This window comes from Macaca fascicularis, chromosome 3 (genome assembly GCF_037993035.2).
Source record: "Macaca fascicularis isolate 582-1 chromosome 3, T2T-MFA8v1.1".
Lineage (NCBI taxonomy): Eukaryota > Metazoa > Chordata > Mammalia > Primates > Cercopithecidae > Macaca > Macaca fascicularis.
In genome coordinates this window covers 113,769,315-113,794,240 of record NC_088377.1, presented here as the reverse complement: position 1 = coordinate 113,794,240, position 24,926 = coordinate 113,769,315, and the positions used below count along the sequence as shown (strand labels likewise).

Genomic DNA, 24,926 nt, shown 5'->3' with positions numbered 1-24,926 from the left:
CGCTTCTCAGTTTGCAGACTGCTTATACACATAGAGTCTTAAGGACTATACTGCACTCTGTTTATAACTTTATCTTCCTCACTAGGCTGCCAACTCATAGAAAGCAAAAACTATGTCCCAGAACTTACCACATACTCAACTTTCAGTAACATAGTAGAAATAACACCTAAAACATATGGAATGTTTGCTAGGTACCAGGCAATCAATATGTAGACTATTTCGCCTGCAATATCTCAATATCCATATCAGCTCTATAAAGCACATTATCATCATCTCAGCTTTACACATGAGGACACAGGCAGTAACCTGCCCATAATCACACAGCTCAGAGACTAAGGGACCAAGCTGTGACCTCCAGTCTGACTTTGGAGCCTATAACTTTAGCCTCTGTAAATAATGCATCAACACTGTCTCTGAGAGGAAGGTGGAAAATCCAGGAGAGAAAAAATCATTTTGGATCATTGTGTCTACAGCACTTCATTTATATTAAGGTTGAAACACATAACATTCCTGCTTTTATAATCAAAAGCGTTCAAGTTTCTTAAAATTTCTTGTAACTCAAGCAGAAGTAGGCATTCTTTCTTGTGTTCATTTAGTCATTCAACAAACATCAATTAAGTATCAAACATTTGCCAGGCACTATACTAGATACTGGTGAATCAGTAATGAACAAAGACTGACAGAATTCCTAACTTCTCAACCACGTGTCAGTAAGTATCTGTTAAATAAATAGGAGAATGCTTGAATAATTAGGCATAAAAACTGCTCTTAGATTTACAGAAAGCTACTAAAAGCATTTCATACATACTTCAGCTGTTTATTAGTGTGACATGTTCCCTTTTTAATATAGGAGTTATAAGTACGTATTCAACTAAATCAGTAGTATTTTTAAAGGAAAGATTACAACTTGTCCTCTATTCGCCTGTTACTTTTCATAGTATATTCTACCAGAAAAAAATGGTTAAACTTTTAAAGAAATCAGGTTGCTGCTTTTTAAAGAAAATTTACATTGACTTAAAATGTTAAAATATGATGAAGAATTAAGAGGAAGATAGGATAATACTTGACATAAAGTAATCATTCAAATATCTATTCAATGAATTAACTCCCAATTTTACTAGATTGCCTTAAAACTCAAATTCTCTGTTCCATCAGAGAGAAAACAGCCAAAGTAGATGTAAATAATTACAAACAGACTCTTATGGCCTTACACTATTTCAAACAATTGTATGAGACTCCAAACAGAAAATGGCATTTTAAACCAATATTTCTCAAACTGCCGATTTCGGGTCCCATTAGAGTGTCATAAAATCAGTTTATAGTAAGTTTTAGACCAACATTGTTGGGTAAATGAAATGGAAATAGAACAGAAAAATTAAAATGCATAGCACAGAGATAGGTTGTTTTCAAGAATTTTCTTTCAAATGTGTGTGAGTGTATAAGTAAATATGTGTTTGTCACTGAGCCATGAGGCAAAAATGTAATTCTTGTAACAGGTCACAAAAAAAGTTTGGAAAACACTGTTTTAGAACACTCTTCAGAGATAGCAGGCTTATAAAGCTATTTTGGTCAGCAACCAAGCATACACCTAGTACTTGCAAGTCTTTTTAAGTACTGTTTGTATTTCTAAGGATTTATTCACATTCTTTTCTAGTTATAGAATTAAAAGTCTTTTACAGTATTAAAATTTAATAATGTAAAATCATGGGACTGAAAAAGACCTTAAGTACCTCACACAGTGCCTACCGATCAAATATTTGCTGAATAAAGAGATCTAGTTTACCTCTTAACTGAGGACAAGTCCACACCAAACCCTCAGCAGCCTAATTCTGTCAAGTTCTCCTGAATATTTACTTTCTAGCACATTCCATAGGCAAATAGGAACCTAGCCTTAAGCTTTATTACACCTACAGACATTGAGGAAGAAACATAATAACTCAAAAGTTATTTTCTCTTGGAATAACAAATATTGCTTACAGGAATACTCGGCCCAGACAGTTTTTAACAGATCAGTTGGGAACAGAACATTTTAACAAATGCTTTATGAAACAGATGGGAAAGATCAGTCCCTGTTAACACCTCTGAAAGCCCTCTCATCCAGTCTGCAGAGTTTGGCTGCAAGGGGACAGTGGCAGCTGCTGCTCATTTCCATGGCAGCCTTCACGGAAACTTGGCCTCTGGATTGTACTGTGGACATAATTCATAGATCTCTATGTCTCCATACCGACCCTGACGTTTTAGCAGCAAAATATTGAATTGGCATGATGGGGCTGGCTCTTGGATTACCTTTGCAATGTCAAGCCTTCCTACTGTGGCCCATGAAGGCTGCCAGTTGTCAGGCCTCAGCCTACCTGCCTTAGTCTTATCACTTATTTTTAAGGTGTTCCATGGGGTCTTTTGGAAATGTGAAACTGACCTCTAATCATCTGATCTATACAAAACACAAGTCCCATGACTCAGACTTGACCGTTTTATTAAGGAAGCCTTGAGACAAAATTTTAAGTCAAATTCATCTAACCACGCAACTAAAAGCATTCCTTTCTCATTCTGAACCTCTAATACAGTTAATCACTAAGAGCTATCAACACTAGCACCTAAATATTTCTGTCTTCTCTACTCCATTCCTGTTATCTCAGCCTAATTCAAGTGATCAACATTGTTCATCTGGACTAACATTTATATCTTTACTTGTATATCTTGTTCAACAGAATTTGCTGTGGTTTTCCAAAATCTAGGACAGAATATGCAAAAGTACACAAGAAAACAAATTGAATAAATGAAGAAAAGTTTTTTTGAAAAACTAAGCTAATATACTGAAACACACACTATGGAATCTTAAACAATAATGAAACATAGACTTTCATTGATTTACAAACCCAATCTCAACCTGAAGATTTAGTTTCCATAATATAAACACATACAGATCTACAAAACATTTTTCTCCCCAAAATTTACCTGGAGTTGTCTGACTCAAGGAGACTAATTCACTCTAGCCAAACTGAAAAGATTCTGAAACATGAATCAGTGCCGATAGATTAACACACAATGATACACACGACTATCATAAGGTCTAGAATACTTTCTAATCAGTGCAACAGCACATTTTCCTATAGATTTATAGGGGAGGCCAAGTCATAACAAACTTTGAAAGCATGAAACCATCTAAACGAAAAAGTTACCTTAAGCATTGTCCTCTATCTAAGAGTTCGAAAACCTCATGAACTATGAGGAAAGCCCTGCCAGACCTTGTTCAAATCCACTGTCAGGAATTCCCACCCCCTACCCAACTCATCACCAAGTCTGAATAAGCATGGCCGAAGTTTGCCTTTCTTACTCCCTTTCGTTGTAGTTGTCATCTTAGTCTATTTTTCAGCTATTTCAGGTTGACCACCCCCAACCCCAACACACACACACACACACATACACACACACACACACACACACACACACACACCATGACGCTTTCCTTGTATATTTAAACCAGAAATTAGATTACTGGCAGGAATTTTTGCCTCCTACAACAGATCCAGGGAATACATTTTCTAAAACAGCAAAATCTAGATACATGAATTTATAAATTGTGAGTGAATGTTACGGTTTAATTGTCAGAGGGTTTATGCCCCTGCCAACACCACCACTGTCATCTGATTTCTTGGAGCAATATATCCTGATAGAAACTCAGGTCACAAAGCAATAGTTATCTAAGGGATTAGTACCCCTAATCTCAGTTTCTTGTTAGTAAAAGGTGAAAACTAAGATTCCCTTTAGTTTATAACCTGAGGTTCAATAATTATATTTCAGTTCAGTTAAAAAGCCAAAACAACTTTTGAAATCCTAGAAACATTTTTAATCAACTTCTGAAAGGGTCTAGTTCCCAGCATAAAGTAGAAATGAGTTGTTATGTGATCCTTCCTAGTAATATCCATATGCACAATTCTGGACTACCATTCTTTAAGATTGGAGTATATTAACCTATACACACATTCATATATACTAATACATATGTCTATACATGTACATGATGGTTAATCATAATATACAAATATATCCACAAACAACATAATCTTGATATATTAAATACTTAGTTGTAAATCTCCATTTTCTCAGAGCCTTTAGCCAACAGGCCTCAGATACTGGTGGGTTCAGAGGTACTTTTTAATCTCATTTAATCTGATAAGTAGTTTTCTAAGCAGTTTCAATGGCACAAAGTAGAACTTGACTAAACTAAAAAAACTTTTCTGATTTTGTCAAAAGGAAAATGGACAAGCAATCTGAAGTTCCAGTCAATTCACAAAATGGATTTCTTTCAATGACTCCTCCAACTCCTTGATTTTAGAAGAATAACTACTTTAATATATGGCATATCTGAAATGTTGAAAACTTCCTTATCTACCTTAGGCACTAAGGATCTCATTGTATCAAAATGTAGTCTCTCTTAATTCCCCCACTGCCATAGAGCACCTAACTCACGTCATTAGCTGTGCTAATTCTCAGCCAGAGAATAAGCCTCAGTATCTGTTAAAGATCTGGGAGTTTTACTCTTCCTTTTCAAGGATTCAATCAGGTGTCCCCTTTTCAGTGTTCTACTCCACCTTCAGAGATACCCTGTGCCTCTGATGCCTATACTTTTTCAAGGTCGTATAACTTTAATCATCTTACTTCCTGAGAAGTTCTACCTGAACTGAAGTTCTACCTGAAGGCTTATGTTTTAGCTTTCCTGGATTCATTAAATCTGATTAGGTTACCACCGTGCTCAGTTTATTAGTACTTCTTATCTGCTGCACTTCCTCTCATTCTTTCTCGCTTCTGTAGGTATACATTTTTAGCTCCTTTAGGTGGGTCAAGGAAGTAGTGGAAACAAATGTATGTGTAAGTGGCAGTCTTTAACTAGAGGCAAGACTGGTCATGCTTCTTCACAATTCCCTATCCCAATTTAGGAATTTGGGGCCAAAGTTCAGAAGTTTCTCCCTTTTCTTTTGTAGTCCCCGATTAGATTTTGTTCAAAATTCCAAAAGACAAATCAACCCATAAGTTATTTTCGACGGCAGTTTGAATTTCTTAGGTGAGATATTAAAAAAGTACTCACAATTTCTCAACCCTCTATTAGTGAGATAGCAAAAGTTTGGGCAAAGAAAATCCTTACTTATGAGGGGCAAATAAAAAGAATTTTGAAGTCAAATTCAGGGCATCAATTTCAAACTATACTATAAGGCTACAGTAACCCAAACAGCACAGTACTGGTTCACAATAGACACAGCCCAATGGAACAGAACAGAGAACTCAGAAATAAAGTTGACAAAATAGGTAATTTTGGGGAAAAGGCCTCCCTATTCCATAAATGTTGGTAGGATAGCTGGCTAACCATATCCAGAGGAATAAAACTGGACCCCTACACCTCTCACCATACACAAAAATTAACTCGAGATAGATTAAAGATTTAAATGGAAGACCTCAAACTATAAGAATCCTAGAAGAAAACCTTGGAAACACCATTCTGGGGATCAGCCTTGGGAAAGAATTTCTAAGTCCTCAAAAGCAACTGCAACAAAAACAAAAATTGACAACTGAAAGCAAATTAAACTAAACAGCTTCTGCACAGCAGCCAGGTGCGGTGACTCACACTTGTAATCCCAGCACTCTGGGAGGCCGAAGCAGGTGGGTCACCTGAGCTCAGGAGCACAAGACCAGCCTGACCAGCCTGGCCAACATGGCGAAACCTCATTACTACAAAACATACAAAAAAAATTATCTGGGCATGGTGGCACATGACTGTAGTCCCAGTTACTTGAGGGCCTGAAGTGGGAGGACTGCTTGAGCCCAGGAGGTTGAGGCTGCAGTGAGCTGAAATCCTGCCACTGCACTCCAGCCTGGGTAGCACAGTGAGACCCTATCTCCAAAAAAACAAAAGAGCTTCTGCATAGCAAAAGAAACTATCAGAGTCAACAGGCCTTTGCTTGAGAGTGCAAAAACTAATATCCAGAATCTATAAGGAACTTTAAACAATTGAACCAGCAAAAAACAAATACACACATTAAAAATGCACAAATGACACGAACAAACACTTCTCAGAAGACAACATACAAGTATCCAACAAATAAAACAATGTTCCACATCACTAGTCAGAAATGCAAATCAAAACCACAATGAGATACCATCTCACACCAGTCAGGATGACTATTAAGAAAAAGTCAAAAAAACAGATGCTGGCAAGGATGCAGAGAAAAGGGGAACATGTATACAGTGTTACTGGGAAAGTCAATTAGTTCAGCCACTGTGGAAAGAAGTTTGGAGATTTCTCAAAGAACTGAAAACAGAACTACCATTCAACCCAGCAATCTCATTAGTGGGTATATATCCAAAAGAGATCAAATACTTCTACCAAAAAGATGCATGCACCATGGTCATCACAGTGCTATTCACAATAGCAAACACAGGGAATCAACCTAGGTGCCCATCAATGGTGGATTGGATAAAGACAATATGGTATGTATACACTATGGAATACTATGTAGCCATAAAAAGAACAAAATCAAGTTCTTTGCAGCAACATGATTGCAGCTGGGGGTCATTATTCTAAGCAAATTAACAGAGGAACAGAAAACCAAATACCACAAGTTCTCACAAGGGTACAATGGGTACTCATGGATATAAAGATGTCAACATCACACACCAGGGCCTATGGTGGGGAGTGGGAAGCAGGGAGGGATGGCATTGGGAGTTATACCTGATGTAAATGACGAGTTGATGGGTGCTGACGAGTTGATGGGTGCAGCACACCAACATGGCACATGTATACATATGTAACAAACCTGCACGTTGGGCACATGTACCCTAGAACTTAAAGTATGAAAAAAAAAAAAAAAGATGTCAACAATAGACACTGGGGGTTATTCGAGGGAGGAGGGAGGGGGCAAAGGTGAAAAACTATTCAGTACTACACTCATTACATGGGTGATGGGATCAGCCATACCCTAAATTTCAGCATCACACAATATATCCAGGTAATAAATAAACACATACACCCTCTGAATCTAAAATAGAAGTTATAAAAAAAAAAAAAAATCAAATTTGGGGCATCACATACAGCTCTTGAAAAACAAGAAATGACATTCTCTCAGAATAACCTAGATGACTGACAGTGGTGACACCCATTGTTTTTCTTATTTGGGACAATGAGAACTGTAGTTTCCCTTTAATAAGTAAAAAGCATGCATAATTTCTCAACAGAGCAAAAAAGTAGTCTTATAAGGCATTTTATACTTCCATGTCCTTTTCCTTATTTGAATTTGTATAAATTATCTTTTTTAATGAAGTGACTGAAGACTTTTGGCACCATACCCTAAGAAAACTATCAACAGTCTGTAGGGGTGATCTTTTACAGAAGGAGATAGGGGCTTTCACTTGGCAAACGGCCAAGCAGCACCCACACACTGCTATAAAGCAACCTTTCCACGGACTTCCTAGGATATACCCAAAATATAATCATGTTCTATAAGTTCTTCAGACATAATAGTGATAAAAACGAGCCATGAAATATTTCAGAATGAAAATTTTGATGAGTTGCTATTGCTATTAGGATTTTGTGACTGCTGTTATCAATTAAGTAAAAGTGGAAGGCAAGCATTTTATTTTCCATAAACAAGGCCTTTCCAAACGTTCTTTTCCCTTAAAAGTGAGTATTAGTCTGTTTTCACACTGCTACAAAGAACTGCCCAAGATTGAGTTATTTATAAAGGAAAGAGGTTTAATCGATGCACAGTTCAGCATGGCTGGGGAAGCCTCAGGAAACTTACAAGCATGGTAGAAGGTGAAGGGAAAAGAAGGTGTCTTCTTCACAAGGCGGCAGGAAGGAGAATGAACACAGGAGGAACTGCCAAACACTTATAAAACTACCAGATCTCATGAGAACTCACTATCAAGAGATCAGCATGGGGGAAACCAGTCCCATGATTCAATTACCTCCACCTGATCTCTGCCCTGTGATTCAATTACCTCCACCTGATTTCTTCCTTAACACGCAGGATTACGGGGATTAAAATTCAAGATGAGATTTTTGGGTGGGGACACAGCCAAACCATATCAGTGAGATTTTTAGTGTCCACCTATCTTAGGCTGCCTCAGAAGATGACAAAAAATTCAAGTTAATGCAAAAGTTTTCTCCATGGGAGAAAAGTTTAGTGTAAAAGTGACTATAATCCCCTATAGCTAATTACCAAGCAGATAAAGATCCTGCTGGCCAAGAACCATTGTGTCCCATAGAAATGCCTGCATATATGAGCTATGTTGTCACGATGTTCATGGCCACTGGAATATTATAGGTAAGTGGTTCATGAAATGGTTTCAGGGACCCCTCCCCCCATTACCCAGAGAAATGGAATATTGCAACTGGAATCATTTCAAAATTTGAGTTTCAGATGTAATCTTTGGGAAGATTACATAAATCGGTGATTATGGCTCTTTACACTTCCATTTTTCAAACTCCAATATTCAAAAAGTAAAATAGTCATATGAGAACCTGAAACCGACTTTGTGAAAATTATAACTGAGGAAATAAGGACAGTGAAAGATCAGTCCTAACTGACTCCATCTTGCTTCTAACCATTAAGCTGTCCTTGTTCATACCTTGGCGTAGGCCGAACTATCCTTGGGAAGGAATTTAGTTTATGGTTTGACTCAAACAAAATTGATAATAGCCCTTTCCCGAAAAGACCCCCTTCTTGCCTGGGGACCAGTCTGCCTTCATTGGACTAACAAATTAGCTACAAGATTAGAAATTACAGTTTAGGGGTCATGCAGCCTCTGGCTGCAAGAGTCTGAACCTCTCCAAATTGCTCCTGGGGATAACATCACTATTGTAAAACCTAAGGTCAGTGCTTGAGATATTTTACAGACCCTTCTCTCTCCATGAATCAGCTGACACCACCCAGACCAGTAATGTGTCTCAACCAGTTCTGCCATCCCACCCAGGAACAGAAGACACCAAGAAGACCTCACTTGGACCCCCATCTCCAAGCTGACCAATTAGCACTCCCCACTTCCCGAGTCTCTAACAACCAAATTATCTTTAAAAACTCCGATCCCGAAATGTTCGATTTGATAATAATTTTGAGTAATAATTTTTTGAGTAATAATTTGAGACTGATTTGAGTAATAATAAAACTCCAATCTCCCGCACAGCCGACTCTGCGTGAATTACTCTTTCTCATTGCAATTCCCGTCTTGATAAATCGGGTCTGTTTAGGCAGGGGCAAGGCGAACCCTTGGGGTGGTTACAAAACAACTTGAACCTTTTGGCTTTTGAAGCATATGTGGGGGTTTGCGTGGGGCTCCTTACTGGAGAACGTGCCACTTCCCTTGGACTAGAACCTCACTAGCTCGGTTTTCAAAACCTCCTGCAAAGGCTGTGTATGCTAAAGGATGACATCTATCTTGAAATGCAAACGGTTCGCATCAGTTCAAGGCTTCACAAACTACCACAGCTCCCCACTGGCTTCAGAAAAGTTCAGAACTATGTGGATATTTGTAATGCCGCTGCTTCCCACCCCTGCTCCCCCGCTCCAAGCTCCACCTCATTACTCAGGGCTAAAAACAAAGTAAGTTAATATTATAACATACCCCTCCATTTCACTTCCTCAGCTCCTCACTACTGTTCCCCTAGTCCTCCCTATCCCATTCCCTCTGTCTCCTTCATTTCCTCAGCTAGTTAACTTCAGTGCCTTTTCTAAGATAAAGGGGGTATGACCTTTATCTTAGGATTCAGGATTAAAGCCCTTTCCACCATTGAAAGGTTATTAAATTCTGCTCCTCTCCCCTCCTGCAGCACCTAGTAATTAGCGCAGTCTGTCTCACAGAGGGTGCTTGGAAAATGAATGAAAAAACCCAACACACACCCTGGAAACAGGTGTGCACGTACAACTCAATCCACGCATGCGCGGAGGCAGAGCCCCAGGACCGCGAGACTATCCGCACAGCTTCTCTTTAGGCCCCACAGCCAGAACTCCAAATTGCCTAGTCTCAACCCATGCACTCTCTAATCCGGGGCCACACGCCGGGCCTTCCCCACCACCTCATCTGCTTGGGAACGTAAAGGGTTCTGTGGGGCAGCTGCAGCTTTTGTGCCCATCTGTCTCCAGAGCTTCCCATCTCTGGAACGCGGGAGGGAACAGAGCTCTAGCCTGAATAACTGAGCCCGGCCCGGCAGTTCCCGAGGTGAAAGTGCCAGCGCTAGAGCAACGGCAGGGCGGGGAGCGGGAGGCCGGGCCCCAAGGAACCGCGGGGCTAGCCCAGCTACGTATTACCTTTCCAGGGCCTGTAGGGTGTAGCTGATGAGCGGTCTCTCCAGGATGGGGCAGAATTGCTTCGGGGTGGGGACACCCATCCTCTCCCCGCACCCCCCGGCAGGCAACACGGCTGCCACGGCGAGCGAGTGGCGCCCGGGCTCTGTCCCGGCCGCGCTCTGCAGGGAGGCGGAAGCCGCGTGGTCCGCGCCGCGCTGACCACTCAGGCAAGGACCCGGCTCCACGGGCCCGGAACTGCCAGGCGGCCCGGGCTCCATGGCTGCGGGCGGAGCGGCAAACCACGCTAGCCCCGGGCCGATGCGACCCCGCGCTGCTCCCACCCTCGGCCGGGGTCGCGGGGTGAAGGGCAGACCACGGAGAGGGACGCGGAGCGCGCAAGCAGAAGGCGCCCCCGTGAGCCGCCGGAGCCTCGCTGTTGCTGCCCCGCAGGGGACGATCCCGACAGCCGCGGCAGCAGCTGAGGCTACCGATCTGCCCTCGCGGCGCGGCTGCGGCCTCCGCACCCGGGCCCAGCGCCTCCGGGAGGGCTGACTTGCCCTCTCTGCGCTTCCCCCGGGCAGGCCCAGCTGTCGCCGCAAGTGGAAGTGTCAGCATGCCCTACATATCTAAAGATCGCAGATACTTAAGGGCCATGAGTATGCAGGAGAGGTCAAGCCTCTGTCCCATTCCTCCCTGCTTTAAAATTTTGGAAGAGATTGAGATTCAAATCACGGGATGGGACGTAGGGTGCGTATGCACCTCGATTATCTGAATTTCATTAAGCTCCGGAGGCTTCCTGGTTCCACCTGGGGTAAAGACAGATGGATTAGCAACTGTTATTGTGGCACATCAATAATTCAAACTGTGGTGGCTCTCAAACTTGTCTGCAAGTTGGAACCACCTGGGGAGCGTGTCCTGACACGCTCAGAGATTGGGATTTAATTGGTCTGGTGTGCACCGGGCTTTGGAATGTTTTTAAAGATCCTCGGGTGATTCTGATGAGCAGGCACGTTTTGGAACCATAGGGCCAAAGCGATACTAATTGCTGAACAATTGATACACCTTATGTCATTTAGTCCCTAGGAGAACTCAACTTTTGTCATTTCCCTTTTTACAAAGGGGAAAAGAAGTTAAAATGGTTAATTTATGTAAGATTGCACAATTAATGGCAGAGCAGCCTTAAGGCCCTCGTATAGAAGTAGGCCAAAGTTGAAGAATTCCAGGCCTAAAGCATATCTTACCTTATTTAGTACTCTTGTTGCTGGTGAGGTTTACCATGAAAGTATAGTGAAGAATTTGGAGGAGAGTACTATTGCATTAGTCCCTGGAATGTAAACTCCATGAAAGCAGCAACATTTTTCTTTTGGCTTGGGTTGTGTGTGTGTTCCCACCTCCTGGAATGTAACAGAAGCTTAATATTTATTGAATGAATTGCTGATTAAATAGATTAATGATCATTAAAGTGTATAATCATCAGTAATTCAGTCTTAATCCAGTGGTTTATGATTCATTAGAAATAATCTTTTTAAACACTGGAAATGTTATCCAATTACAGTATTTATTACAATTTTTATTTTTACCTATTTTCTCAGTTGAGAGCATACAAAATGATGTTTTTTGCTTTTTGTTTAGTCTTATTGAAGCCATTCTTTCACTTTTGTTACTTTTATTATAATTACCATTTAGGTCCTGTGCTAGTTGAGGTTTGTTAGGCTAATAACTCTTAACTGAAAAGTGGTTGCCATAATATACTTCCTTGTAATTTTTATTGCTATTGTTCCTTTCTAACTTGATCTCGAGGTCTCTCTCTTAAGAGTGGCCATAAGCCAGAACAGTCACTCTTCAGGAGAGCTCTGGCCCAGAGAGGAAAGCTAGTTTCTGTTGTGCAGGTCAGATGCCAGAGGAGGCAGCACACAAAACATGTAAAGTAACAGGTGCATTTTATCACTTACAGATTCACCAGAGAATAAGCCTGATGGGAAGTCTGGAGATAACAGGACACCCAACCAGCAGGTGGGGAGCAAGAGAGAGGACCTGTGGGGCTATGTTAAGGTCCAAAAGGCTTTATCCCTTAGGCTTTCCAGAGGGGGTTGTGGATTGACTAAAGAAAACACCAGCAAAGGGGGAACTTGACTGTGGTGTCCACCATTGGGTTTTATCATGGTTAGCAGCTGCGGGATGTGTTGGGTTTTTGGTCATGGAATGAGGAACAAGTGTTCTGTATCACAGGGAGGGGACGTTTTAAGTAAGCCACAGGTGACGTGATACAACTGGGTTTCAAACAGCTTATATCAGACCTAAAAATGAATGCCCAGGCAGCAACTATATGAAACAAGTTTGGCACATTACTTCGTAGCACCACTACCACACCTGTATCAAGCATTTAAATGTTTGTTGACTAACTGGGTGGATGAATGAATGAGTCTATGAGAGCAGGAAGGCAAATCAAGTTAGTATTTCTATTAATATTGATCTTTAAACCTCCCTTTTTAATCTAAAGGTGGAGTTGTTATAAAGGTATTCTTCCTTTACTTAACCTTGAGCAAAGAAAAGTAGAGTAATAAAGCTCTTGTTATACTAATTGCTATAGAATAATTTTATATAATTAAACATTGACAAATTTTAACTAGAATCTTATTTAGTTTTGTTCTTAGAGCAGATATATCAATTTAGATCTTACATGAATCCTTAGATCCTTATATCTTACATACTATAAACAATGTCTAGCAGACCAACTTGTAGGGAAAAAAGGGCAGATTATAGTATTCATTCATATATACAGTATGAAGCAACATTTTTCTCTGTGTCCTTTTTATATAAATATAATTAATTCCATGTTATGCATACTTTGGGGTAACAGACGTAGCTTCCTTGTTACTTAATACCAAGTTATAGCAGCCACATTATGAGAATATCTTCTCTGCATCAGGTAAGTGAAAATACGTATCCTGAAAAGTGAAATCCTCTGGGATCCACTGGTAATAACCATTCTAAGATATCACTTGAAGAGTTTAGAAAACATAAACCCCAACTGAATCATGAAGCAGAGCATGCAGAGTTGGAAGTTCTTGGAGTCGTTTCTGTTTTGAGCTTCCAGGTAGGCAAAATAATGACTCTCCAAAGATGCCCATATTCTTATCTCCAGAACATATGAATAAGTTACCTTACACTGCTAAAGAGACATTGCAGATGTGATTAAGTGAAAGATCTCAAGATGGAGGGGAGTAGCCTGGATTATCCAGGTGGGCCCTATGTAATCTCTGGCATCCTTATAAGAGAGAAGTCAGAGTTAGAGAAGGAAGTATGAGGATGGAAGCAGCTATCAGAGTGCAGACAGAGGTGGGAATGTAGGCAACTTCTAGAAGCTGGAAGAGGCAAAGAAACAGGTTTTTCTCTTAGAGCCTGCAGAAGAATATAGCCCTGCCACCCCATTTTCAGATTTCTGATGTACAGAACTGTCAGATAATATACTTGAGTTGTTTTAAGCTGCTGAATCTGTGGTAATTTGTTATAGCAGCGAGAGGAAACTAATAACAGGCTTCACACTGAGGAAGATTCTCATTTGGACTATAATCTCCAAATGAAGTTATACGTAGTTAGAAATGCAGTAATATGATTGAAAAAATAAGGCACTGTTCATTCAACTTTATGTCCCATTACTAGACCCCCAGTATTGACTTTTAAAATAAATCCTTTGTCTTATGAATTTAAAAATGTATTCTAAATGTTTAAAGTATAACTTTGTTAAATGTATACCACAATTTCATAAGCTGGCTTTGGCATGCCTTTAATTTTTTAAAGTAGTCTCTTTCTAAGAGTAGTTTTAGGTTCACAGCAAAATTGAGAGAAAGGTACAAAAATTTCCCATAACTCCCTGCCCCACACATGCATAGCCTCCCACATTGTTAACATCTCCCACCAGAGTGGTACATTGGTTACAACTGATGAACCTACAGTGACACATCATTATAACCCACAGTCCCTAGTTTACATTAGAGTTCACACTTGGTGTTGTACATTCATTCTATAGGATTGATAAATTTACAATGATGTGTATCCACCATTACAGTATCATGCAGAGTAATTTCACTGCCCGAAAGTCATCTATCCTCTGCCTATTCATGCCTTCCTCTCCCCTAATCCCTGCCCAATCCCTGGCATCCACTTATCTTTTTACTGCCTCCATGCTTTTGCCTTTCTCAGAACATCATATAGTTGGAACCATACAGTATTCTTTTCAGACTGGCTTCTTTCATTTAGTAATATGCATTTAACTTTTCTCCATATCTTTTCATGGCTTGACAGCTTCTGTCTCTTTAGCACTGATTTATTTTATTTTATTTTTTTTGCTGGATGTACCATGATGTATTTATTCATTCACCTACTGAAAGACATCTTGGTTGCTCCAAGGTTTGGCAATTATAACTAAGCTGTAATAAACATCTCCGTGCAGGGTTTTTTAAAATTTTATTTTAAGTTCTGGGGTACACGTGCAGGATGTGCAGGTTTGTTGCAAAGGTAAACGTGTGCCATGGTGGTTTGCTGTACCTATCAACCTTTCACCTAGGTATTAAACCCAGCATGCATTAGCTATTTTTCCTAATGCTCTCCCTCCCCACTCCCCACCTCCCTACAGGTCCCGGTGTGGTTCCGCTCCCGTGTTCTCATTATTCAGCTCCCACTTGTAAGTAAGAACACGCAGTGTTTGGTTTTCTGTTCCTCTGTGCAGATTTTTATGTGTACTAAAATTTTCAATTCCTTTGGATAAATACCAAGGAGAAAGATTGCTGAATTGTATGGGCAAAAGTATGGTTAGTTTTGTAAGAAACGGCCAAACTGTCCTGCAAAGTAGCTATACCATTTTGCATTCCCACCAACAATGAATCAGAGTTTCTGTTGCTTCACATCCTCACCAGCATTTGGTGTGTCAGTGTTCTGGCTGTTGGCCATTCTAACAGGTGTGCAGTGGTATCTCAGTGTTGATATAATTTTTATTTATTTGATGACATATGATGTTGAGCATTGTTCATATGTGTATTTGCCATGTGTATCGTATTTGGTGAGGTGTCAGAGTCTTTGGCCCACTTTTTAGTTGGGTCATTTGTGTTTTTATTGTTCATTTTTGAGAGTTCTTTGTTTATTTTGAAGAACAGTTTTTTCTCTGATATTTCTTTGGCAAATATTTTCTCCCAGTCTGTGGCTTGTCTTTTTATTCTCAGCAGTGTCTTTTGCAGAGCAGAAATGTTTAATGATAATGAAGTCCAGCTTATCAATTGTTTTTCACAGGTCATGTCTTTGGTGGTGCTTTTAAAAAAATCATCACCTAGATTTTTCTCCTATGCTATCTCTTAGGAGTTTTATAGTTTTGTGGTTTTTTTAGGTCAGTGATTCATTTAGGTCTGTGAGTTTTGAGTTAATTTTGTAAAGGGTATAAGGTTTGTCTAGATTCTTTGTTGTTTTTCCACATAGATATGCAGTTGTTGCAGCAACATTTGTTGAAAAGACTATCTTTGCTTCATTTTACTGCCTTTGCTTCTTTGTCAAAGATCAGTTGACTATATTTATTTGAGTCTAATTCTGGTTTCTTTATAATGTTCCATTGATTCATTTGTACATCCTTTCGTCAATACCACACTGTCCTGATTACTGTAGCTTTTTATATGTCTTGAGGTCCAGTAGTGTCTGTCTTCCAACTTTGTTCTTCTTCAGTATCGTGTTGGCTATTCTGGGTCTCTTGCCTTTCCATATAAACTTTAAAATCAGTTTATCAATATCCACAAAATAACTTGCTGGTATTTTGATTGGGATTGCATTGAATTTATAGATGAATTTTGGAAGAACTGACATCTTGACAATATTGAGTCTTCCTACTCACAAACATGGGGAACATCTTTACTTAGTTCTTTTGTGATGTCTTTCATCAGGTTTGTATTTTTTCTTCTATGGATCTTGTACATATTGTCTTAAATTTATACCTAAGGATTTCATTGGGGGGTTAATGTAAATAATATTGTGTTTTTAATTTCAAATTCCACTTGTTCATGACTGGTATATAGAAAATGATTGACTTTTTTGTATTAACCTTGGATCCTACAGCACTGCTATAATCACTTATTAGTTCCTGACATTGTCTTTTTAATATGCACAGAAGTGTACATTAAATGAAAGTGGCTCTCATCTTTATATCTGAAATACCTAAAACTTACTTTTTTGTTTGTGTGTCTTTACATGTTAGCATACCTCTCTGGAGTACTTGTCTTGGAGATTTCTTTTATTAGAAAATTTTAGTTTCCAGTGGGTAAATTTTTTTTAGTATTAACGCAAATGTAATTAGCACTACCAGTCATACCCCTCCTCCCCAGCTACATTATTGTTTTAGTACCCTTTCTAGAGATTAGTTGGGGTGTTTCTCATCAGTGCTAATGAACAGCTTAGTGGTTCATCCTTTAACTCTATTGAAATCAGAGCGAGAAGAAGTAAATTAACATTCTACCATGGGGCATCCCCATCATTTCTGGCAGCCTATGAATTCTAATTTCTGATTTGCTATTGTGTATCTTATGTAAATGGTACAGTCTATTAACCTCTGACCTTTAACTCATTTTTATACATAAGAACGGTGACACTCAGAATTGAAGTCTCTCTGCAGATAATGCAGACTAAACAATACCACATGACAACATCATTATTACCTTTCATTTTCATAATATTTCTTGCAAAGTTATTGTCAATTGTCTCTACCATCCACTGTGCTTTTCCTGTATAACTAAAAAGGAAGCAATGGTGAATATTTAGCCTTAGGACTGAATTAATAATACTAAAGTTTAACTTTTCATAAGAAGCACCTGGAACAATGGTTTCTATGTAGTATTTTTATGTATTTTATACAATATAATTTACATAGTATGTATTATATAATAATCTTAGAAAATATATTCCTGGCATCTACTGACAGAAATTTCGATTAAATGCCTCCAGAGTAGGCCCAGGAATCTGATTTTTGATACACCTCCATAGGTGATTCCAATGTAGTTGTGAGCCAGACTGAAATAAACAGTGAATTTAAAAGAATTATACCCCAACTCACTTTATATTCAATACATTTAATTTCAGTACCCAAAGCAAAATGCATGTAATATATTAAAATACCATATAAAAAATGCATAAGAAATTTATTTTAAAATTGTGTAAGTAATTCATTAAACTGTTTCATTTCCTTGTTAATTTGTAAGAAGGGAAACACAAGGGAAAAATATTTAAATACCAGAAAAGAATGATGGAAGAGAAACAGAAAACCAGATCATCCCCTGGTATTTCTACAAACGTGTCATTTTGTGTGTGTGTGTGCGCGCACTTAGAATTCATTTTGCTTTGTAAAAGCTGTCATTTAAAAACACAGCATCCTCTGAGAACCATCAAAGGCAGTATCCTTGACCACAGCTTAAATAGAATAGAAATTGTTGCCTGAAACTGCTCTGAGCACAGAACTAATGCATGCAATTCAACTGAGGATGCCACATTACTCCAGAAACCAAAAGAGGGTAATGACCCCTTGCACAAGGGACAATGTGACAGAGATAATATCTTTGAAAGTTTTGTTTAGGAAACAAATCACTAATCTGGAAATGGTGGTGGCCAGCCTTAATAATCTGTGGAACGGAGGAACATATGGAATCATTAAAGAAAAGCAACAGCTACAAAAGGTAGATTTTTCATTTCTGCAAGAAGTATATTGACAACAGCTGTTTATATGCATTTTAACCTTGACTCATTGCTAAAATAAGATTTAAAGAAGAAAAAAAAATAGGCTTTAAGATGCAAATGGTCCAAAGGAATTCAAAGTCATATCTTTTATCTGAGCGATAAGAAAAAAAGAATGCAGACGTTGTGCATTGTGACCACAGCCACCGCCCTCATCAACTTGCCAAGCACAGAGTAAATACAGGAAGTGAGCTATCCAATAGAGTCTGAATTTCAGACATCATTGCTTTATAGTGCCTTACCCATGAGGGCACCACATCTTTATCTTAAGCAGATTGAAAGGGACTATGGTAGGGTAGAAGCACAAGGGGTAACATGGAGAAGGGAGAGAGAGAAGACTGCGACAGTCTTTTCATATAATAATATAGTCTCTTCAGTGATGTCCAAAAGATATAAACAAGTTTTGATTTTTACAAAAAAGAATGTTTCATTGCTCTCTAGCATGGAATACTCACTGGGAAAGACCCTCTCTCCTTCCCCAAGGAAAAGAAGAAGAAAAAAAGAATATACAGAGTCTGGGAAGATGCTGTATAATCTACTTAGGAGAGCAATAAACTACACCGTTTTGGACAATGAAGACTTAGTGGTGACAAAAGGACAATATTTTATGTGGAAGTAACTTGCAGCAGATTGCTAAGAGGAATAAATGAGGTCACTGTGTTGTCTCTACTGTACGTGCATAGAAATAAGTTAAATAGAAATTAAGTACTCTCTTTTGTGACCATTGCTACCACTAATTGGCTTAATACATAAATGAAAGAATAGATGAATAATTGAAAGAATGTTAAACTTACCATTGAATATAAACATAAATCAATAAAGAACAATTTATATGTACTCTTCAGAAAAATTAGAGTGCTTGAAACTATTCACAAAATAAAAAGTTTGTTTTGTTTTTAAGTTTGTACAGACTCTTCTCACCCCAACTTCTTACGTCTTTTCACCTCTCCTACCACTTATCCTTGAAAGAATTCAAGATCTTGACAAGTGATTAAAATGCAAACCAGAAACTTCCCCCTTTGTCAAATATTCCTTAGTAATTATTCTCTCTTAACTTCATAAAAATATATGATTATTAACTGCTATAGTACAATAACAAAAATACACATGAAAGTAACCAACACTGGTCTTGGGGGCAAAGTTATCAAATTTCATTATGCTTGTCTTGGTTCTCCTGGCCTCTCGCCTTTCTATAGTCTTTTTATTTTTCCTCACTACCTCCTGAATTGGGTATGTCACTATCAGCTCTGCTGAACCGGAATTCACTTGTGTCTTCATCTATGAACTTAATCCTGCTAGTCCTGACCAGGACAGACAGCTTCACTTTGTGAATAGGGCGAATCTTGCATTTGTCTCATTGCCTAGAGACATGTCTTACTATTCATGGGGTGTACCCGCCATTTGCAACCTTTTTCCCAAACTTAACCTCATTGACCCAGGTCTTATAACTGGCTCCTTCTTGCAATTTCACAACTCTCTTGCATGAAGTAAGACACAACCCCAGTTTGACTGACTAGGCTTGAGTCATCAGAGGGTTGACTTCTGATTAATTGGCTGAAGAACTGCTATGGAAGGATTAATCACATACAAACAGGATATCACCCCTTGACTGGCTTTAATTGTTATTCTTGTGACTTCTGATGCCTAGGTCTCCCTGGGATACTCTACAGGCTGGCCTTGGCTTACTTCCCATCCTCACCAGCCAGTGCTGCTAACATCTGAGATTGCTCATGTTGTGACACTAAGGCCCTCCTGTCCCTACTTAATCTGGCTCTCAAGAAAAATCTAATCTTTTCATTTATCTTCAAGAATAAGTAGTTATAGTTGTTTGAGACATCTCCACTTTAGTAAATATCAGAACCGTAATTGCTATGATTTGAATATGTTCCTTAAAGTTGATATGTTGAAAACTTAATTGCCATTGCAGTGGTATTAAAAGGTTAGGCCTTTAAAAGTTCATTAGGTAATGAAGGCTTTGCCCTCATGAATGGATTAATGCTATCATCATGGGAGTGGGCTCCTGAAAAAATAATGAAATTTGGTCCCCATTCCTTTTCTGTCTTACATGCTTACTTCTGCCTTTTGCCTTTCTGCTGTGCAGTAACAATCAACCAGATGCTATTAACATGTTCTTGGATTTCCCAGCCTCCAGAACTGTGAGCCACATAAACTTCTATTCTTTATAAATTACCAAGCCTGTACTATTCTATTCTAACAGTAGAAATACACTAAGACAATAATCTAAAGGCTTGGTATTCTAACCCTGGAAATTTCCAAGGCCTGGGAATAATGGCAAGAAGTCAAGAAATATACCTTACACATGAGCCAGTGAAAGACTCATCTTAAAAATGATTCATTCTTTATATTTGAGGGGATGATCAAGGGTAAATATGCTCTGTAACTGATAAATCAGATTAAGTTGTGGAGAACAAAAACTATAACATTTACAACTTTTTTCAATTGTCTATTACTGTATAAAAAACCATTCCAAAACTTAGCAGCTTAAAACAACACCATCTCATTGCTCACAGTTTTGTGGATCCAGATTTTAAGCAGCACTAAAGGAAACAGCTCATCTCTCTTTCACATGGGGTTGGCTAAGGTAGTTCAACTGAAGCAAAGGAGGATCCAAGATAGACTCCTTTATAGGTTGGGGTCCTTGGTGTTGGATGTTGCCTGGGGCATCTCAGTTCTCTTCCACGTGGTATTTTTCTCCAGCAGGATAGCCTGATTTTCTTTATAGTGAATGATTTCTTTAAAAAACAAACAAACAGATTCTGCCAACCCCTCTTAAATGTCATGCCCCAAACTAGCACAGTGTCAAATCTGTCTCATTCTTTTGGTCAAAGGAATTCACAAGCCCAGACAGAAATCAAGAAGAGAGAAAGTAGCTGCACATCATGATGAAAGGAATTTTTACAGAAAATGAAGGAATTATTAATGGCCATCTTTGCAGAGAATCTTCGACAGGCACTGAGATGGTTAATTTTGTGTGTGAACTTGACTAAGCACAGGATGCTCAAATAGCTGGGTAAGCATTATTTCTGGGTGTGTCTGTGAGGGTGTTTCCAGAAGAGATTAGCATTTGAATTTATAAGCTGAGTAAAGCAGATATTCCTCCCCAATGTCATGGGCATCATCTAATGTGTGGAGGGCCTGGATAGAACAAAAAAGTGGAAGAAGGTTGAATTGCCTCTCTGTTTGACAGCTTAAGTTTTACATTAATCTTCTTCTAACATAGGACCTCCTGATTCTTAGGCCTTCAGACACAGACTGGAATCTACAGCATTGGCTCTCGGGCTATCCAACCTTCAGACTACATGACCAGCTTTCCTGGGTCTCCAGTTTGCAATCAACCTACCCTGGAACTTTTCAGCCTCCATCATCGCCTGAGCCAATACTTTATAATAAATATGTATCTTCTTCTTGGTGCTGTTTCTCTAGAGAACCCTAACTAGCATAGGCACCAAACACCCATTTTAATAATCCACTTGTCTTCAGATCACAGCAATATCTACTCAAGAGATACAGACTCCATTGATTTCTGGCCACAGGAGGGCAGAAGAGTCAATAGGTATTCTTTGGCCTTCCTCCCAGGAGGGAGGTGTCAAAGAAATTCAGAGTGATCTGTATGGCCCTATCTGATCTTTGGAATCATTTATTTCTACAGGCTGTTTGCTTTTAAGGTATCAATAGCTGTCAAAATCCCTCTTCTTTGCCATCATAAAATCCCAAACTAGGGTTGAAATATTAGCAAAGAGAGTATATGTTTAAGAAATTGTTTCTGATACTGATGACCCTGTTGTTATATATCCCAAGTGATACACAAAGAACTGATTTTCAAGATGTGACAACATTTAGGTCTCACTTATAAGTGAAGCTCTCCTTAGGACCATACTGTATGGACTAACACTTTATTATTAGAAGGAGAAATGGTAGCAGTGAGAATTTCTTCATATTTGTAATTTTTTAAAATTTCAACCATGCATATTAAATGTAACTTTAATCAGAGTTAAAACCATTTCACATGATGATCTTAATTTACAAGTCAATAAAACTACAAATATGAAGGAATATTTGCAATAACAGAGATTAAAAGCAATTAATTTATTTGAAAGTCAATGAACAATTTTTTTTTTCTTTTTTGGAGATGGACTCTCACTCTGTTACCCAGGCTGGAGTGCAGTGGCGCAATCTTGGCTCACTGCAACCTCCACCTCCCAGGTTCAAGCAATTCTCCTGCCTCAGCTTCCCAAGTAGCTGGGACTACAGGCACGCAGCACCATGTCTGGCTAATTTTTTGCATTTTTAGTAGAGATGGGGTTTCACCGTGTTAGCCAGGATGGGCTCAATCTCTTGACCTCATGATCCACCCACCTCAGCCTCCCAAAGTGCTGGGATTACATGTGTGAGCCACCGCAACCAGCCCCAGTGAACAATTTAGAAGGTGGCTTTTATTACCTCAAAGCTGAAAGTTACAACTCTGAGTATTATAATTTTTTGTGGCCATCTACTTTAAGAGAGAGAAATGTCTACAAAATGATATGAGCTTTTTTTCCTCTACCTACAGTTGTATACTCAGAAAACCAGGAATTTCTGAACATTAAAACTACACTATGTTGGAAAGGGAGCCAAAAAGCTCAATATCTACTAGAGATGTGCAAACTTTCTTTAACAGAAGCCACCTACTTATCAGTTTTTGATAAATAACCCACTGGCAGTAACAATAGGAGAAAAACAATGTATTTGGCCTAATGTTCTATCATGTGGACATGGGGTCCCACTTCAACGAACTTGTTTATCTGAGTTAAACCTCTCATTTGAAATCATGGGTGCCGTATTTGAATTGTCAATTGCTTTTTTATATCTTGGGACTGGAACTGGATTAAGAGTCCTGTATTTTAGGAGACTTCTCCCTACTTACACATCCTCTGAAGAGCATAAGTAAATGTGCCGGCCAGAAATAATGGAAGAAACCATCAACAAATGGGGGGAAATCAGATAGGGTCATGGTGTCACTTTGACTTTTGCCATTGCCTGCTATATTCCAGCTTCTGATTCCACTGCAAATGGAAGCAAAGAAAGCTCATGTAGTAATAACAGCAACTAAGGCAACAGTAGTTTTACACTGATAAGCTAGACATTTTGAAAGTAAAAGGCTGGCACATAAACTAAATTAGTAGTTCTCAGCTAGGCTACACATCAGAATAATCTGTGGGGTTTTTATAGCTACAGATGCTAAATCAGAATCCAAGACAGGGAAGTGAAAGTGCTTATTCCAATGAAGATCTTTGTTGATAGTCACCATACTAGATTATCTACAAAGGTGGAAAACCTGGTCTGATTTAACAATTTGTAATTGATGAAGGTGAACAGAGTGTGATATAATGAACTGAGTACTGAATCAGAGAATAGGTCTAATTTTACTCTGTGAACAGAGTTATTGAATAATTTTAGCTTATTACATGTATCACATGTCAGGCACAGTATTATGTGTGTATATCAATAATTCTTTCAGTTCACAATGCTTTGTGATACAAAGATTATTCTTGCTCCTTTTTTACAGATGTGAAACCTGAAATTAGTGATTTGCCAAAGGAAATGATGGCTATGATCCCAGGTCTGTCTAACCTATACTTGTCTCCAAAGGATAGGACAGTGTTTCTGTTCTCTCCATAGTGAGATTCAGCCTCTTTAATGCCTCTTTTAGCAAAATATTACAATAAACTCTTCTCCAATGAACAGTGAGCAATGTCTCCTTGAGCAGATTTTCTTGGATGAAATGAGATGAGGCAACTGAAGAAGGCATTGAAAACTATAATATTCCTTAGAAATTAAGATTTCTTCTCATCTTGAATAATGGCTCTTACATCATCCTAAAGTTTAAAATACTTTTTTTCTGAAAATACTTGTTTCTTCATTTCATTACCTTACTTCAACATTTTCCATTATTACAAAATGTTTATTTCAAAAATTGTCTCAAAAATTTTCCGACATAAACCACCACAATTTTTCCTCAGTTGAAGTGTAATATAAATAAATTGAAATCAAGTTTTCTCTTCATTGTAAAAATATTCCCCAAAATTGCATAGTAACTCAATTTTTAATCAAATTTGTTATTGAATTTTGGAAAAACTTTTTAAAAGTCTTAAAGTTCAATTAGTTTTTCAAAGAGCCCGAGTATAGCACAAAAACATCGTTACTCTTACAAAAACTGTATTTTTATTTCCCTAGTAATTTGCCCTGGCAGACTTGGGGGTCAAGGACCCTGTGTTGCAAAATTCCGGTAGTTACCATGTCCAGAAGATATACTGTAAATTATGGTTCCAGAAGTTGGGTCATATAATGGTACAAATGGAAACTTTGATTTATTATTTTGTTGCTTCTTGTTAACTAATTTTAGAAGACTGAAGGTGGGGGTGTCCATGCTTTAGATCCTTCAAAGAAAGGATTAAAATTTGTTCTTGCTCTCTGGTAAAAACTACTCATTGAGCTAACAGCTAAAAAATTGAATTTCAATATTATCATAAATTTGAAGTGCAAAATGTTTCCTTGTGAAGTAGGAGTTTGGGCAAAGTACAAATAAGTAATTAAAATTGTGCTCAACTAAAGAGTTTGTTGTGGAGGGAAACGTGATCTCTTCTTCCTGAATGAAAATTAAATGTTTTTATAGAGTGGTGCCATTATTGCGACAGTGCAAATTATATTAATAGCTAATAGAGAATTCAAGTAAAATGTTTCTAAGTTACAAAGGCCCACCCCTTTTAATTGAGTTTTGTGTGATTGTCACATGAATGAAATAAAATCTAAATGTTTCTCATCTTTTCTGGTGGAGCAGACATTCATTTATTCAAAATTTTCTCTTTTTTTTTTGAAATTGATCATTTA

General features: G+C 38.5%; 1 protein-coding gene and 1 long non-coding RNA gene across 8 annotated transcripts in view; one reads left to right on the top strand and one right to left on the bottom strand.

Moving 5' to 3' along the window:
• Nucleotides 1-10,741, bottom strand: part of CRPPA (CDP-L-ribitol pyrophosphorylase A) — a 328,191-nt gene extending 317,450 nt beyond the window's left edge. For all 6 annotated transcript variants that reach the window (XR_012432614.1, XR_012432615.1, XM_005550062.4 and 3 more), the window contains exon 1: nt 10,299-10,741. Coding sequence is in view for 4 of the 6 variants with exons in the window: in XM_005550062.4 (XP_005550119.3) it covers nt 10,299-10,555 (257 nt within the window). In the remaining 2 variants the exon portion in view is untranslated. The remainder of the gene's footprint in view (nt 1-10,298) is intronic.
• LOC102138362 (uncharacterized) lies at nt 9,990-24,860 on the top strand. 2 transcript variants are annotated; one of them, XR_012432616.1, is made up of 5 exons: nt 9,990-10,209; nt 12,232-12,290; nt 14,914-14,961; nt 20,888-21,069; nt 21,280-24,860. It is a non-coding gene; the product is annotated as an uncharacterized lncRNA (long non-coding RNA). The 2 variants fall into 2 exon arrangements; XR_012432617.1 differs by lacking the exon at nt 14,914-14,961.
• Nucleotides 24,861-24,926: the final 66 nt, after the last annotated feature.